Raw genomic sequence first — 17179 nt, forward strand, 5'->3', positions numbered from 1 at the left:
GCTTCAAAGTAATACTTCTTCCCTACTAAAAAGTCAAACATTGGGAGACCAATATTAAATCCCTGGCTTATTGATACAACGACCAAAATCAAATCCCTTACAAAAAGTGTTTGTTTTTATTTTTGTGATAAGCCCCAAAACACTCTGCACAAACAACAAATAAGGCAAATTGAAAAATTCAACAAGACCAACAAAAAAAAAATCTTCCAATGGCTAAAAATCAATATCGGCAAACAATTCAAAGGATATTTCAATACAAGTCTACATAAAATGGCAACATACCAAGAACAAAGAGACAGAAACAATGCCGCACATAATATAACCAACGGCGGAAAGGAGCACAAAATAAAGATAAAAAGATCGCCCAAAAAAAGATTTAAATAAATTTTGGCAAAACAATAAAAATTGGCCGCACTACTGCGGCCATGGCAAATGCCATTAGCACTGAACAAAAGTCCAGGCCAACAAATATAAAACACAACCCAGACCCCAAAGGATAGTCAACTCTTAAAGGCAAGGACCATGCAGTTTTGGTACAAATTGTTAATGTAAAAGTCACACGCGCTCAGACGGACAGGAAAATATCTTCATGGCCCGAAAAAGACTAAATGGAAGGAAATTTAACCAAAACAAAAAATCGAGACAGTGAGAGATGGCAAAAATTGTAGAAAAACATCTTTATTGGTAAAAACAAGAAAACAGAAATAATTCCCTCTTCCTTATTTGTACCCCCATCAGTTTTGGTCTTTTGCTTATACAAAATAGCCAAAAGTCATAAAGATGACAAGGCTGAAAAGAAACAAGGCAAGGTTCAACAAACAAATTTTCAACTACATAAAAAATCACATTCAAAGAAAAATCTCTATTTAAAACTAGCTTATGAATACATTGGAATAAATATAATGGGTGGCAGGAAGTGAATAGGAAGGGTTATAATATTGGGTTGCCCAAAAAGTAATTGCGGATTTTTTAAAAGAAAGTAAATGCATTTTTAATAAAACTTAGAATGAACTTTAATCAAATATACTTTTTTTACACTTTTTTTCTAAAGCAAGCTAAAAGTAACAGCTGATAACTGACAGAAGAAAGAATGCAATTACAGAGTCACAAGCTGTGAAAAAAGTTGTCAACGCCGATTATATGAAACATCCGCAATTACTTTTTGGGCAACCCAATAAAACCTAGTTTTCTTAAAAAAAGAACCTTTAAAAACTCAAATATGGTAAACAAGTAAAAGCATGTTAAGTTCGGCCGGGCCAATTCTTAGAAGCCCTCTAAAAATTTATACAAAATAAATTAAGTTGAAGGGCATAATTTTATTCTGCATATTTCTAGGATCCGAACAAGGATGATCGAGAGACCGGCTTGCATGGAAGCTATAGAAAATAACAAGTAAACGCGGGCTAAGTTCGGCCGGGCTGAATCTTATATACCCTCCACCATGGATCGCATTTGTCGAGTTCTTTTCCCGGCATCTCTTCTGAGGCAAAAAAGTATAACAGAAAAGATTTGCTCTGCTATTAGAGCGATATCAACATATGGTCCGGTTCAGACCACAATTAAATTGTATGTTGGAGACCTGTGTAAAATGTCAGCCAATTCGAATAAGAATTGCGCCGTTTTGGGGGCTCAACAAGTAAAAAAGAGAGACCGATTTATATGGGAGCTGTATCAGGCTATAGACTTATTCAGACCATAATAAACACGTATGTTGAGGGTCATGAAAGGATCCGTCGTACAAAATTTCAGGTAAATCGGATAATAATTGTGACCTCTAGAGGCTCAAGAGGTCAAGATCCCAGATCGGTTTATATGCCAGCTATATCAGGTTATGAACTGATTTGAACCTTATTGAAGATGAAAATCATGATAAAATACGTCATGCAAAATTTCAGCCAATTCGGATAAGAATTGCGCCCTCTAGAAGCTCACGAAGTCAAGTCCCCAGATCGGTTTATATGACAGCTTTATCAGGTTATGAACCGATTTAAACCATACTTGGCGCAGTTGTTGGATATCATAACAAAACACGTCGTGCAAAATCGGATAAGAATTGCGCCCTCTAGAGGCTCAAGAAGTCAAGACCCAAGATCGGTTTTCGCATATTGTGTAGGTTGGTCTGGAAGGAAATTTTTCGGTATCGGAAGGGGGACGGATCCTTCCCCTTATACCAAAAACACAACCCCAAATCCATAGTTGACCGATCGGGTTTATATAGGTATCAAATGAAAGGTTTTGGAGAGTAGAATACGAATATGGTTTTAAAATTTGAGTGTAAACCCATCTGGCCGCCCCAACTCTATAACTCCCCTAAACAGACATATTAGACGTACATTTCAATATCGGGCTCAAATAAAAGGTATTCGGGAGTAGATTTCGAATCTGGCATACAAAATCAGATCGAAGTATAGGGGATCACGCCACCCCTCAAAAACGCCATTAAACCCATTATGACTGTATGATAGTTGGCTGAACCGATTTTCTTAAAATTTTCATAGATTGTGTACGTTTGTCTGGATATCGGGTGGAGGCGGACCCTCCCCTTACCCCAAAAACGCCACCAATATCCGAAAGTGGTCCGATATGCACAATAAGGGTATCAAATGAAAAGTATTGACGACCAGAAAACGAATATGGTAGTAAAATTTGGGTCCAAGTACCCTGCGGGTCCAACAATTTGGGACTCAAATGAAGGGTATTTGAGAGTAGAAAACGAATTTGATATCCAATTTTGGAGCCAAGTGTTTTGGGGTACGCCGTAAAGCACCCTCAAAACTGAACTTCTTTTCCGTTGGGAATACAGAACAAATTTGATATCTATTTTCAGTGCAGAGTGCCGGTGGCCGCCCCAGCCCCAAAATACCTTCCAAATGGTTCATATTTACCGGCCATGGCAATACTGGGCTCAAATTAAAGGGATTTGGAAGTGCAGCAAGAATTTGATAACCATATTTGAGTCGAAATGTCTGAGGTGCCATCCCTCCCCTAATTACAACATTACTCTAAGGAAGAACATCACCACCAGGAACCGAGAAGGAGCAAATTCTCACACATTAAAGAGTTCTTTCCGATTCAAGTTTAAACTCAATGATAAGGGACCTTTTTTTTAGTCGAGTCCGAACGGTGTCCCGCAGTGTGACACCTCTTTGGGAAAAATTTTTTAAATGACCATGCATGGCATTGTACCTCGCAAATGTCGCCAACATTAAGAGGGGATAAACACCGCTTTGTCCGATGTTCACGCCAGTATTCGAACGCGTTCAGCTTCATTCAGGCTACAATGGCACGAATTCAATACACGCATTCAGGGCGAAGTGTCCCCACCCTAAAAAGATATTAGAGAGTTAAAGAAGGCTCAGCAGAGCGGGCCCGGTTCGGCTAGCATTTATAAATTGCCCGACCTTTGCCTTTCCTTAGTGGTTTTAATACCCTTCACCATAGGATGCGGGTATACTAATTTCGTCATTCTGTTTGTGACACTTCGAACTATGCATCTAAGACCCCTTAAAAATGTATATATATTCTTGATCATATATATTCTTGTTATGTCATTTTATGTCTATCTAGCCATGTCCGTCCGCCCGTCTGTCGAAAGCAATCTGACTTTCGAAGGAGTAAAGCTAGCCTCTTGAAATTTTGCACAAATACTTTTTATTATTGTAGGTCGATTGGGATTGTAAATGGGCCAAATCGGTCTATGTTTTGATATAGCTGCCAGATAAACCGATCTGGGGTCTTGTTTTCTTGAGTCTCTCGTCCGATTTGACTGAAATTTTGCACGTAGTGTTTTGTTATTACTTCCAACAGCTGCGCTATGTATGTTTCCAATCGGTCCATGCTTGGATATAGCTGCCATATAATCTGATCTTGGGTCTTGACTTCTTGAGCCTCTAAAGGGCACAATTCTCGTCCGATTTGACAGAAATTTTGCACGTAGTGTTTTGGTATTACTTCCAACAGCTGTGTTAAGTATGATTCAAATCGGTTCATAATCTGGTATAGCTGTTATATAAACCGATCTAAGATCTTTGCTTCTTGAGCCCATGGAGCGCGCAATTCTCATCCAATTTGGCTGAAATTTTGCATGAGGTGTTTTGTTATAATTTCCAACAACTGTGCAATGAAATCGATGAATAAGCTAATATAGCTGTCATATAAACCCATCTGGGTTCTTGACTTCTTGATCCATTAAAATGCGCAAATCCTATCCGATTTCGCTAAAATTTTGCACGTCGTGTTTCGTTATGACTTTCAACAACTGTGCAAAGTATGGTTCAAATCGGTCCATAACCTGATATAGCTGCCATATAAACCGATCTGGGATCTTGATTTCTTGAGACTCTATAGTGCGCAATTATTATCTGATTTGGGTAAAATTTTTTACAACGGCTTCTCCCATGAGCTCCAACATACGTGTCAAATACGGTCTGAATCGGTCTATAACCTAATACAGCTCCCCTATAAAACGATCTCCCTATTTAACTTTTTGAGGCCCTAAAGGGCGAAATCCTTACTTGATTTGGCTGAATTTTTTCCAATGACTTCTACTGTGGTCTCCAACATTCATTTCATTATGGTTCGAATCGGACCATAACTTGATATAGCTCCAATAACATAGCAATTCTTTTCTCTTATCCTTTTCTTTGTTTGCCTAAAGAGACACCGGAAGAAGAACTCGACAAATACGATCCATGACGGAGGGTATATAAGATTCGGCCCGGTCGAACTTAGCACGCTTTTACTTGTTTGTTTTTTGATGGGGCCTTCTATTCTCATAAGGAAAAGGGGCAAAGTTCTCACCTATAAATCAGTGCTGTCCATTTCAAATTAAAGCTCAAGGATAAGGGACCTTCTTTTTATAGCCGAGTCTGAACAGCGTGCCACAGTGCGACACCTCTTTGGGGAAAATCTATAACATAGCCTTGTGCTTCACAAATGTGGCCAGTATTAGGAGGGGATAACAACCACTGAAATTCACAGGCGGACATGCTTGCCTCTGCGCTTCGGTGGCCACCATCGGCGCTTAAATAATATACATCCATTCATTATTTTATGTTTTGAAAATCATTTTAAATCATTCTAATGATAAATTTTACCGAAGAGATTTGTTCATAAACTTTGTATCCAAAATTTCTCAATTTATAATCAAAGCATTTATGGAAGCTTCGGCTTATTTGATTTATCAAATTGAATTACAAATGCTGCTATTTCTAAATGCCTTTCTCAATAATGATTCAAAACCCTTTTTGGCCTTGTTCATACAAAAAAGCATAAAAATAGATTTGCCTAATCATGGTGATGCCTTCATCAAATGCATTGTAATGGTTGTGCTGGTAACCTTTAATAATTAAAGAAGGACAACTTTAACCCACATGAACATACATCTATTCAACATGCTCTGTTGCTTAAATTTTAAAACAAAAGAGTCAACTAACAATGAGCCAACATATTACACTTATATACTGTAACACACACCACATACTTGTTCCGACCAGACCTACGCACATTAATGTTAAGATTAAGTGAAATATCAATGGGTACATATTTTATAACAAACCCCAAAAGTGCGTTCACACAAACACAACTCCCTGCCCTAGCCCGGACACGCTTATCATTTAACTTCCTTGGTCCTATTTTGCAATCCCCACAATCAATGGCATAGCACATCGATATCCTTATATTCTTTGTGCATAACATCGTTGATATGTTTGCTTATGGGCTTTGCCAATAGGCCACATAAGTTAAGAGCACAGTGCCGCGAACAAGGACAATTGGAAGAAACTGTTCTTAGAAAATAAAATCGAGTTGAAAACAGGACTTGCATATACTCCGAAACCCTGGCAGGAGGCAAGGGTGGTGTTTATACCCAAGCCCGGTAAGGCGAGTTATGCGACACCAAAGGCCTACAGACCAATAAGCCTTACGTCCTTTCTACTCAAAACCATGGACACCATGATAAAGAGTAGGACATGCTGCTCAATTACAAACAGCATGCCTTTGTCAAAGGAAGGTCGGTGGAGACTGCCCTGCACGAGGATGTGCAGGGCAGTCTCCACCGAAGAATCCTTCGATGCTAAAACGTACACCCTGGCGATGCCAAAACGTACACACCGACACACTGGTCCTTATGCTAAGGAACAGACACACTGGTCCTTATGCTAAGGAACAGTTGGATAAATTGTGTGTCCCACGGCATAAATATAAGGGAGAAAGTGGCACAGGGCACGCCACAGCGGGGAATTTTATCGCCACTCCTATGGGTGACCACCATAATTGAGCTATTACGGATGCTGACTGAACCCGTCTGGTACGCAGACGATGTTATCATACTTCAAAGGGGTAAGCATCCGAACGAGGGCCGAAAGCGTCTTGCATATGGCATATGACTGGGCTAAACCCAGAGATCTCAATGCCAACCCAGGGAAGATTGAAATATGCCTGTTCACGAGGAAGACGAAGGTGCGCCAATTTAACGCACCACGTTTCGTCAATAAGACGATTTCTTTATCTGACAAGGTCACATACATAGGTGTCATCTGGAACAGGAAACTGAATTGGAAGTGTCACATTCAGGAGCGTACAGAGAAGACTCACAGATGTCGGACACTATGTAGACGGGCCGTAGACTCGAAATGGGGCCTGAATCTGAGGATAGTCTACTGGTTCTACAGGAGCGTGATTAGACCAATACTTACTTACGCCTCAGTAGTTTGATGGACTGCTATGGAGAAAAAGAGCAACATAAGAACCATACAACAGGTTCATAGAACATGTTGTCTTGGCATAGGAGGAGCAATGAGGACCACGCCAACTAAAGCACTGGACACTATTCTAGATATCCGACCCTTTGACATACAGATTAAGTGTGAGGCAGCCACTGCGGCTTTGAGACTTAAGGCGATGGGAGAATGGATTGAGGATGGTAGCAGCTCATACCTTCCGATCGGATACCTGAGATGAACCTTGAAGTCGAGTGCGAAGCACTGCTGCCATCGGCACAGTCTTGAGTGGATGGAACCCCAGTACTGCCATCTGGAAGATCATGTAACAAGGATGGATCAAACCTAGAGGACAGAGTGGGCCTGGGAGACTACATTGAGAACCCAGGGACTGAGATCTGTTTTAGACTGCCTGACCATAATACGGTCCTGCAGGCGGAGAACCGGGCGATCACGGAATGCGTGAAGTGGTGTGGTGCTAACGCGAGGACGTCCAGTGTGAACATCTTTACCGACAGTAAAATTGCCATAAGGGCAATAACAACCACGACGGTAAGGTAACGAACAGTCTTGCTTTATAAGAAGAAGATTAACACCTTCTCTGAGGATGGCAAAATCCGCATCGTTTGGGTGCCGGGCCATAACGGAGTAAGGGGAAATGAAAGGGCAGACGATTTGGCGGTGAAGGCCAGAGGACTGCCATCGATAAACTTGGTCGACGCAGTTCAAATTAAGGGAGTGGGCGACGAATGCGCATGCTACATAAGGGCAATAACAACCAGAGCGGTAAGGTCACGAACAGTATTGCAGTGTAAGAAGGAGATTAACGCCTTCTCTGAGGATGGCAAAATATGCATCGTTTGGGTGCCGGCCCATAAGGGAGTGGAGGGACTGCCGTCAATAAACGTGGTTACCAAAACCTTTCAGGTCGATGCAGTCCGAGTTAAGGAAGTGGGCGATGAATGCGCATGCAACATTGTGGAAGAGCGAAACGGTCGGTAGAACGGCGAAAATCCTATGGGGGATCCAGATCGTGAGAAGACTAGGCTATCACTGAAAGGAAGTAAGAAGGAGGTCAGTATAGCTATTGGGATACACAGGACTACGAGCTCACTTATGTAAAATCGGTGCGGCAAGTGATAGCATGTGTAGTGTACGCGGAAAAGATGATGAGACGTTGGAGCATTTTCTTTGCGATTGCCCGGCTTTCGCGTCTAACAGATACTGGGACTTAGGAGGGGACACAATATCAGACATGAACCAACTTAGGGGAGTGGTATTGAAAACAATTAAGAATTTTGTAAGTAGCATGGAATTCCAAAATTAAAATTTTCTTTTTAGAGGTTACTTTATAGTTCTTAGAGCGCACAACAAGCCGATTACTGGCTTAGGTGTATGTCCATAGTGGCATGGGGCGGATTAATATCTGCACCCTTTGTTCAACCTAACCTAACCTGAAAGCAGGACTGCGGATTCGATCGCTGTCCTACCGACCGTTTTACTCGACTCCGACTCCTGAAAGATTCCTCTATTCAGACTCTGGAGCCGACTTCGAGCTTTAATTTTTATACCCACCAACGACGGATGGGGGTATATTCATTTTGTCATTCCGTTTGCAACACATCGAAATATCCATTTCCGACCCTATAAAGTATATATATTCTTGATCAGAGCAAAAATCTAAGACGATCTAGCCATGTCCGTCCGTCTGTCCGTCTGTCTGTTGAAATCACGCTACAGTCTTTAAAAATAGAGATATTGAGCTGAAATTTTGCACAGATTCATTTTTTGTCCATAAGCAGGTTAAGTTCGAAGATGGGCTATATCGGACTATATCTTCATATAGCCCCCATATAGACCGATCCGCCGATTTAGGGTCTTAGGCCCATAAAAGCCACATTTATTATCCGATTTTGTTAAAATTTGGTACAGTGAGTTGTGTTAGGCCCTTCGACATCCTTTGTCAATTTTGCTCAGATCGGTCCAGATTTGGATATAGCTGCCATATAGACCGATCCTCCGATTTAAGGTCTAAGGCCCATAAAAGCCACATTTATGGTCCGATTTCGCTGAAATTTGGGAAAGTCAGTTGTCTTAGGCCCTTTGACATGTTTCTTTAATTTGGTCCAGATCGGTTCAGATTTGGATATAGCTGCCATATAGACCGATTTCTTGATTTATGGTTTTGGGCCCATAAAATGCCCATTTATTGCCCGATGTCCCCGAAATTTGGAACAGTGAGTTAAGTTAAGCCCCTTGATATATTTCTGCAATATCGCACAGATCGGTCCAGATTTGGATATAGCTGCCATATAGACCGATATCTAGGTTTTAGGTTTTGGGGCCATAAAAGACGCATTAATTGTCCGATGTCGCTGAAATTTGAGATAGTGAGTTTGGTTAGGCTCTTCGACATGTTTATGCAACTTGGCCCAAATCGATCCAGATTTGGATATAGCTGCCATGTAGACCGATATCTCGATTTAAAGTCTTGGCCCCATTAAAGGCGCATTTATAATCCAATAAAATAAAATTATATTCAATAAAATTTCAAAAAATTAAAAAAAAAATTATTTCCTAAGACAATATGCTTTTATTACAAAAAAAATAATTTTCTTCGTTTCTTTATTGTAGCTACTAGAGCCAGTCATTTGAATAAATCCTTATCTAGTCGAGCTTAAATGACGAATTAGATTGTTTTTATGAATTGAAGAAAAGAAATTGTTTGCTATCAGACAATGGATATCACAACCATTGGCAGACGCGTTTCTGGGCTGGTGACCCTTATCAGTGCCTAGTGTATTATAGCCCTCCGTCTGACTGGCCCACAGTTTCGTGGTATGCTAATTGTCCTATTTAAGCTTTGATTTTAGCTTAAATGCTTATATGAAATCTACGCACGCGGACATATTAACCGTCAATCACATGTGAGTCAGTTGTCTGAGCAACATATTCTCAAAGAATTCCAATTCTCATCTCCACACCGATCTTATGCAGGTGACTAATATCGCCAGCGAAGGACAACAATAATCAACCCACCACAAATTGTAGGTACTTTATTGTCTTTGAAACGAGCTTTACGGGGTCGTCGTAAGCCCATAAAAAGCAGTAAATTCTTATTTACTGAAATTTAGAGGTGTGAATCGGACTGGATATCTCATTGTTCCAACCAAATATGTGTCCAGATCGGACTATACTTTGATAAACATTTGGAGCATGGAGATGCGCTAGGCCACCAGATATCCGACTGCCTTCAGACTATTTTTTGTGGGGTAACAAAGCTCATCTCTATACAGGTAAGCCCGCTTCAATTGAAGCATTGGAAGACAACATTAAAGCATTTATCCTTAAGATACCGGTCGAAATGTTGGAAGGTTAGCTTAGGTTAGGTTTAAGTGGCAGTCTGCCATCAGACTCACTTAGACTTTTTCGCCCATTGTATACCACAGGAACAGAAGAAGGAAGATGGCTTCTAGTTTCTACCGTTGAACCATCCAGATCGCTTTAAAAAGCCCAATAACTTGCGAATGTTTACATTCGATCAGACAGGTTCTCAAAGAAATGAGAACCTAAAGTGGAACTCCTTCTGACTGCTAGTGCGGGACACACACATAGAAGGTGTTCTATAGTCTCTTCTTCTTTGATGTCCTCACAGCTTCTGCAAAAGACGTTGCTGGCAACCTTCAGGCTGTCAACATGTTTTTCGATTCGACAGTGACCTGTCATGAAGGACACAATGACTGAGACTTCTGTTCTAGCCAATGAAATATTGGAAAAAGTATGCCAAAATTGGACCAAGCTGATGAACCATTTAAGGCGCAGTCTCGGTCAACATTTGCATGAAATAATCTTCAAACATTAAATTATATGGACCGTACTATTGATTCAAATAAAGACTTCATGTATATTTGGGAATTGTATGTGTGTTTTTGAAAAACTTTCCTATAGCTGTTAAAAAACCACCCTTTACGTCTACGCTTTGATATGGCATCCAGATAGTTTGTCAACATGTTTTCGGATTATACACTGACCTATCATGACGGACACAATGACTGAGACTTCTGTTCTAGCCAATGAAATATTAGAAGGAGTATGCCAAAATTGGAAAAAGTATGCCAAAATTAGACTAAGCTGATGGACTATTTGAGGCGCAGTCGCGGTCAATATTAGCTTGAACTAATCTTCAAACATTAAATTATAAGGACCGTAATATCAATGCAAATAAAGACTTCATGTATTTTTGGGAATTGTATGTATGTTTTTTGAAAAACTTTCCTATAGCCGTAAAAAAATCACTCTTTACGCCTACGCTTTGATATGGCATCCACATAGTTGGATTTTTACTAATTTTACTTTTAGCTACGCCTTTTCGGAGGATATGGCAAACCCACACGAGGTATACCTTTTCCCCACTAGCCACAGCATGAGTGGAAGACACATCCTTGTGGTGGGAAAAACTTTTCGAATGCTGATCTTTGCATCACCGTTATTACCTTATAATGGTATTTAAAAAATCTTTATGCCCAATGACAACACTGTTCAACACTCAATACCCTGTTTGTCCTTTGAAATGTCGATAATCATAGACTTGCCAATGACTTGGCAATGGGAACAAGATTTCTTCTTAATGCTTTTATGACTCAACTCAAGAAGAAAGGACCACAAAAAGGATTAAATAAAGCAATCAAAAGAATGTCTATATTAGGCGAAGAATTGCAAATATTTGGTTAAAAAGTGTAATTTTTTTGAAATAATTGAAACTATCAGGGATAAGTGATATATCAAAAAACTATTGATTTGTTTTGATATCTTCTTTGAAATTTTATTTTATTTACATCTACGGATTTGAATATCCTTATAGACCACCCTAATATCCATATGCTTGTTTATATACAAATTTACCATTGTATTTACAACTATGTACGGGGCACATATGCACTAAAAGGTACACACACGCCCATACAAAGACACTCCTAGTAATCTCCTTGACATACTTGACATCACAATTGTGTCTTTCGATGGTTTTGGATTAATCAAACTCCAGGCTTTTTGCCATTTATGTGGGAATATGTGTCACAATGATGGCTAAGCCGAGCCTTTTGCCTCCGTTGTCGTCGCTGGCATTGCCCTTTAGGACATAATCAATAGACTGGCATTCCCTATATGTATGTATGTATTTGGCCTGCAGCATGGCCCTTGACTTTTGAGCATACAAAACCTTTAGAAAAAATAGTTTTAGCAAAGACATTTCTTTTGCTTAAAGGACGTTATCAGTTTAACAATTGATTGAACTATTTGTGGTAGAATATTTCAATGGAATAACTACAGACTAAAAAAATTCAGGAATTTGCTGTAGCAGAAGAAGAGAAATGTCTATGGGAAAACAAAGTTAAATATTAAAGTTCAAACGCTGAATTGCCGAAGAAACTTCAGTAAATGAATTTTTAATTAAAATTTAGTTTCAATTCTATTTCTGTACTAAAAGTCACCGTAATTTCCGTAGAAAGTTTTGACAACATTAAATTTATTTGGATATTTTTTTAGAAATTTTATATTTATACATAAATTCGTCATATTTTTATAACCTCCACCATAAAATGGGGGTGTACTCATTTCATCATTCCATCTGCAACACCTCAACTATTTGTCTCAGACCCCATAAGGCATTTATATCCTTGATCTATCTAGTAATGTCCCTCATTCTGTCCGTCCGTCTGTCGAAAGCAAGCTGACTTTTGAAGCAGTAAAGCTAGGCTCCTGAAATTTTACACAAATACTATCTCGAATATCGATTTAGGTCAGTTGAGACTGTAAATCGGGCCGTACAGATTATACTTCTTAAGCCTTTAAAAACCGCCATTCTTATCTGATGTGGCTAAAAATTTTGCACGATGGCTCTTCCTATGACGTTCAACAGATGTGCCAAGTATGGTCCGAATCCGTCCAAAACATAATGTAGCTCCCCTCAAAGCCTATCTCTCGAACATACTTCTTGAGTTCCTAAAGGGCGCAATTCTTATCCAAGCATATAAAAACTCAATTTCTCGTTATGACCTCTCATTATCTATTTCTAGTTTCTGCTTATAAAGAAAAGCGTAAAAAGAACTGGACAAATGCGATACGTGGTGGAGGGCATATAAGATTCGACCTGGCAGAACTTAACACGCATTTACTTGTTTTGATACCCGCCACCTTAGGATAGGCAACACATCGAAATATCCATTTGCTATCCTACAAGGTATATATATTTCGGATCGTCGTAAAATTTTAAGACGATTTATGTCCGTGTGTCCGTCAGTTGTAATCACGCTACAGTCTTTAAAAATTGTGATATTGACTCGTATTACTTCCATTCGCAGGTCAAGTTCTTGAATGGGCCACATCGGACCATATTTAGATATAGATGCCATATAGACCGATCTGCCGATTTTGTATTTTAGGCCTATAACAGGCATATTTATTATCCGACTATTTGTGAAATTTGGAACAGTGAGTTGTATCAAGACTCCCGAAAATGGTCCAGATCGGGCTATATTTAGTCATAGCTCTCATAGAGACTCTTCTCTATAGGATCCAGTGACCATAAAAGCCGCATTTAAACAGTGAGATGTACTAGAGGCCTCGACATCCGACAGGAATATGGTGTACATCGAACCATATTTACATATAGCTGTCATATAAACCGATATGCCGATTTAAGGTCTTAGGCCTATAACAGGCGCACTTAGTACCCGATTTTGCTGAAATTCAGAACAGTGCGTTTTATAAGACCTATCGATATCTGAGCCAAAAACCTTCCAGATCGGAACATATTTGGATATTGCTGCCATATATACCGATCTGCCGATGTTGGGTCTTAGGCCTATAACAGCGTCTTAGGCCCGATGTTGGGTTGTAGGCCCGACTCAGCTTAAATTTAGAACAGTGAGCTGTATCGAGACTCCCAATATCTATTCCGAATATGGTCCAGATCGGGCTATATTTAGATATAGCTGCCATAGAGACCGATCTTCAGCTTTAGGGTCTAAAGACCATAAAAGACGCACTTATTCTCCGGTTTTGCTGAAATTTGAAACAGTGAGTTGCAGTAAAGGCCTCGACATCCAACCCCAATATGGTGTATATTTTAGACCATATTTACATTTAGCTGCCATATAGTCCGATATGCCGAATTTGGGTCTTAGGCCTATAACAGGCGTATTTATTGCCCGACTTCTCTGAAATTTGGAACAGTGAGTTGTTTCAAGACTCCCAGCATCTGTTCCGAATATGGTCCAGATCGGGTTATATTTACATGTAGCTGCCATAGAGACCGATCCTCAGCTTTAGGGTCTAAAGACCATAAAAGGCGTATTTATCCTCCAATTTTGTTGAAATTTTAAACAGTGAGCTGCTTTCAGACTCCTTATATCCAATCCAAATAGGGTCCCGATCAGACTATATTTGGGTTGGATATCAGGAGTCTTCTCGCCACCTGAACCAGATATGATTAGGATCGGTCTATATTTGGATATTAATATGGATATAGTAGTGCTGTAATATAAATTTTGATAGTAAATATATCCATGGGTTCGGCCGTGCCGAACTTAATGCGTTTTTACTTGTTTTTATACCCACCACCGAAGGATGGGGCTATATTCACTTTGTCATTCCGTTTGCAACACATCGAAATATTCATTTCCGATCCTATAAAGTATATATATTCTTGATCAGCATAAAAATCTAAGACGTCTAGCCATGTCCGTTCGTCTGTCCGTCTGTCTATTGAAATCACGCAACAGTCTTTTAAAATAGAGATATTAAGCTTAAACTTTGCAAAGATTCTTTTTTTGTCCATAAGCAGTTTAAATTCGATGATGGCTATATCTTGATATAGCCCCCATATAGAACGATCCGTCGGTTTGGGGTCTTTGGCCCAAAAAAGCCACATTTATAATCCGATTTTGTTGAAATTTGGGACAGTGAGTTGTGTTAGGCCAGTCGATATCCTTCTTTAATTCGGTCTAGATCGGTCCAGATTTGAATATAGCTGCCATATAGACCGATCTCTCGATTTAAAGTCTTGGGCCCGTAAAAAGCGCATTTATTATCCGATTTCGCCGAAATTTGGGACAGTGAGTTGTGTTGGGCCCTTCAATATTCTTCTTCTTTATTTTGGCTCAGATCGGTCCAGATTTGGATATATCTGTCATATAGACCGATCTCTCGATTTAAGGTCTTGGGCCCATAAAAGGCGCATTTATTGTCCGATTTCGCCGAAATTTGGGTCAGACCGATCTGTCAATTCAAAGTCTTGACCCTATAAAAGACACATTTATAATCCGATTTTGCTGAAATTTGACACAGTGACTTATGTTAGGCTTTTCGACATCCGTATCGTATATGATTTAGATAGGTGTATATTTTAATATGGCAATCAAAAGACCAATATTTTGTTCTACAAAATTCAACAATTACTTATACTTATTGAACCAATCAATATTCGTGTCGAATTTGGTCCAAATCGGACCATATTTCGATAAAGCTGCTATGGGGGCATAAATTATGCATTTTTTACCGGGTTATGACGAAAGGTGGTATACATATATACCCGAGGTGGTAGGTATCCAAAGTTCGGCCCGGCCGAACTTAACGCCTTTTGACTGGTTTTTGTCTCGCTACAACTATACCAAGTAGGGTCCAAATCGGTTCATAACCTCATATAGCTCCCATATAAACCGATCTCCGATTATAATTCTTAAGAGGGCGAAATTCTTATCCGATTTGACTGAAATTTTGTACAACGGTTTCCCACATGATCTTCAACATACGTGTCAAATATGGTCCGTATCCGTCTATAGCCTGACACAGCGCCCATATAAACCGATCTCCCGATTTCGCTTCTTGAAAAGGGTGCAATTCTTATCCGAATCGGCTACCATGGTCTCCAACATTCAATTCTATTATGGTCCGAATCGTACCATAACTTGATATTACTCCAATAGCATAGCAGTTCTTATCCATTATCATTCAAATGCCTAAAAAGCAATACCAGGCAAAAAGAACTCGACAAGTGGGATCCATGGTGGAGGGTATAAGCTTCGGCCAGGTTGAAACTATCACGCTTTTACTTGTTTGTTCTCCGACATTGCTTCGCAATTGCTCTTTATCGTCTGGGGCATACAACATTTAATCTAACTCCATGGAATTTTTGGATTAATGAAAATGTTTTTTCCCCCAAATGATTAGCTAATTTATAATATCATTATCATTGCCTTATCTCACCTTCACACGTTTTATTTATTTTTACTACGAAATACAAAATAAAAAAAAAACTCACTGTATCATACATCATTGACTAATTGCATGACCACCAGCACCAACACCAAGACCAGGCCAACTATTAATTCCATGCTCAGTAGAATACAACATTTATACATGGACCATAGGATTAATACATCCATTACACATTTTTTACGACTCAACACCGAACCACTCCATCCCACTCCAATATTGATGGTCATACTTTTTCCTTTCTCTCGTTTCATTTTATTTTTCTTTCTTTGCATAAATAACCGCACCATCACTGTGGTTCGGGCTTGAATTCTGTGGCTACTGTGGAACAACAACTCCGATGACTGGCAACATTTGTTTGGTGGGACTATGGCATGCAGTACCGGATGAGGTGGTACAGTCCAGATATGCCCAAGGTAATGTGTACCGTTGGGTGGAAGCTTATCGCAAATATGGCCACAAATTGGCAGCAGTAAATCCCATCAGCATTAAAAGTCAACAAAGGTAATAAAGCAAACAGAAAGGCAAAGAAGCAGCAGCAGGCATAAAGAGAAAGACGAAGACAATGTTTAGCTTTGCTTTTGCCCAAAAACCAAACAAACTTAGCATACATTCAGATTTAAACATAACCACAACTAAAGGCGATACCGCCAAATAAGAAAACAGCAGCGTCATTGTCGATGTCTTTGTGATCGCAGTAGCTTCATTCATTATTTCCTTACAGCCGAAATAATGTCCTTGTCGGCCAAAAGTTTGTGTTTTTTCTTTGGTTGCTTAAGACATTCGTCCCCATCCCTCCTTAATTCTTGGTAGCCAAAGAAATTGTTAATAAAATAGATTTATTTGTTGCTGTTTCAGAATTTTTTTACATTATTCGTGGTTTGTGGAGGAAATGTTGACTATATGTTCTTAACAGTGGTTTTAGCCGTAGAAAGAACTCAAGTTTTAGATAAACATGATATAGTGCATTGTCGGATGGGGAAATGAAGAGAGGAGAACATTTAAAGGAAAACAAGCAGGCAGACAAAAAGGCGGACAAAAAATTAAACCTATGAAATGTAGCACAAACGGATGAACACGCAATCGGAGAGAGGGACCGACAGACAGACGGATGGATAGGAAAGCATACTAACAAACTGACTAAGAGCCAAACAGATGTCAGACCAACAGTAGTTAGATAGACAGAA

At 39.6% G+C, this 17179-nt stretch overlaps 1 protein-coding gene across 1 annotated transcript in view; it reads left to right on the top strand.

Annotated features, from left to right (window-relative positions):
- The window catches only part of LOC106087844 (probable 2-oxoglutarate dehydrogenase E1 component DHKTD1 homolog, mitochondrial), a 71848-nt gene that overhangs the window by 12412 nt on the left and 42257 nt on the right, over positions 1-17179 (top strand). Inside the window, exon 2 of the mRNA XM_059362858.1 lies at positions 16373-16496. Within this exon, the coding sequence (XP_059218841.1) occupies positions 16373-16496 (124 nt within the window). The remainder of the gene's footprint in view (positions 1-16372; positions 16497-17179) is intronic.

The sequence above is a fragment of the Stomoxys calcitrans genome, chromosome 2, assembly GCF_963082655.1.
Source record: "Stomoxys calcitrans chromosome 2, idStoCalc2.1, whole genome shotgun sequence".
NCBI lineage: Eukaryota > Metazoa > Arthropoda > Insecta > Diptera > Muscidae > Stomoxys > Stomoxys calcitrans.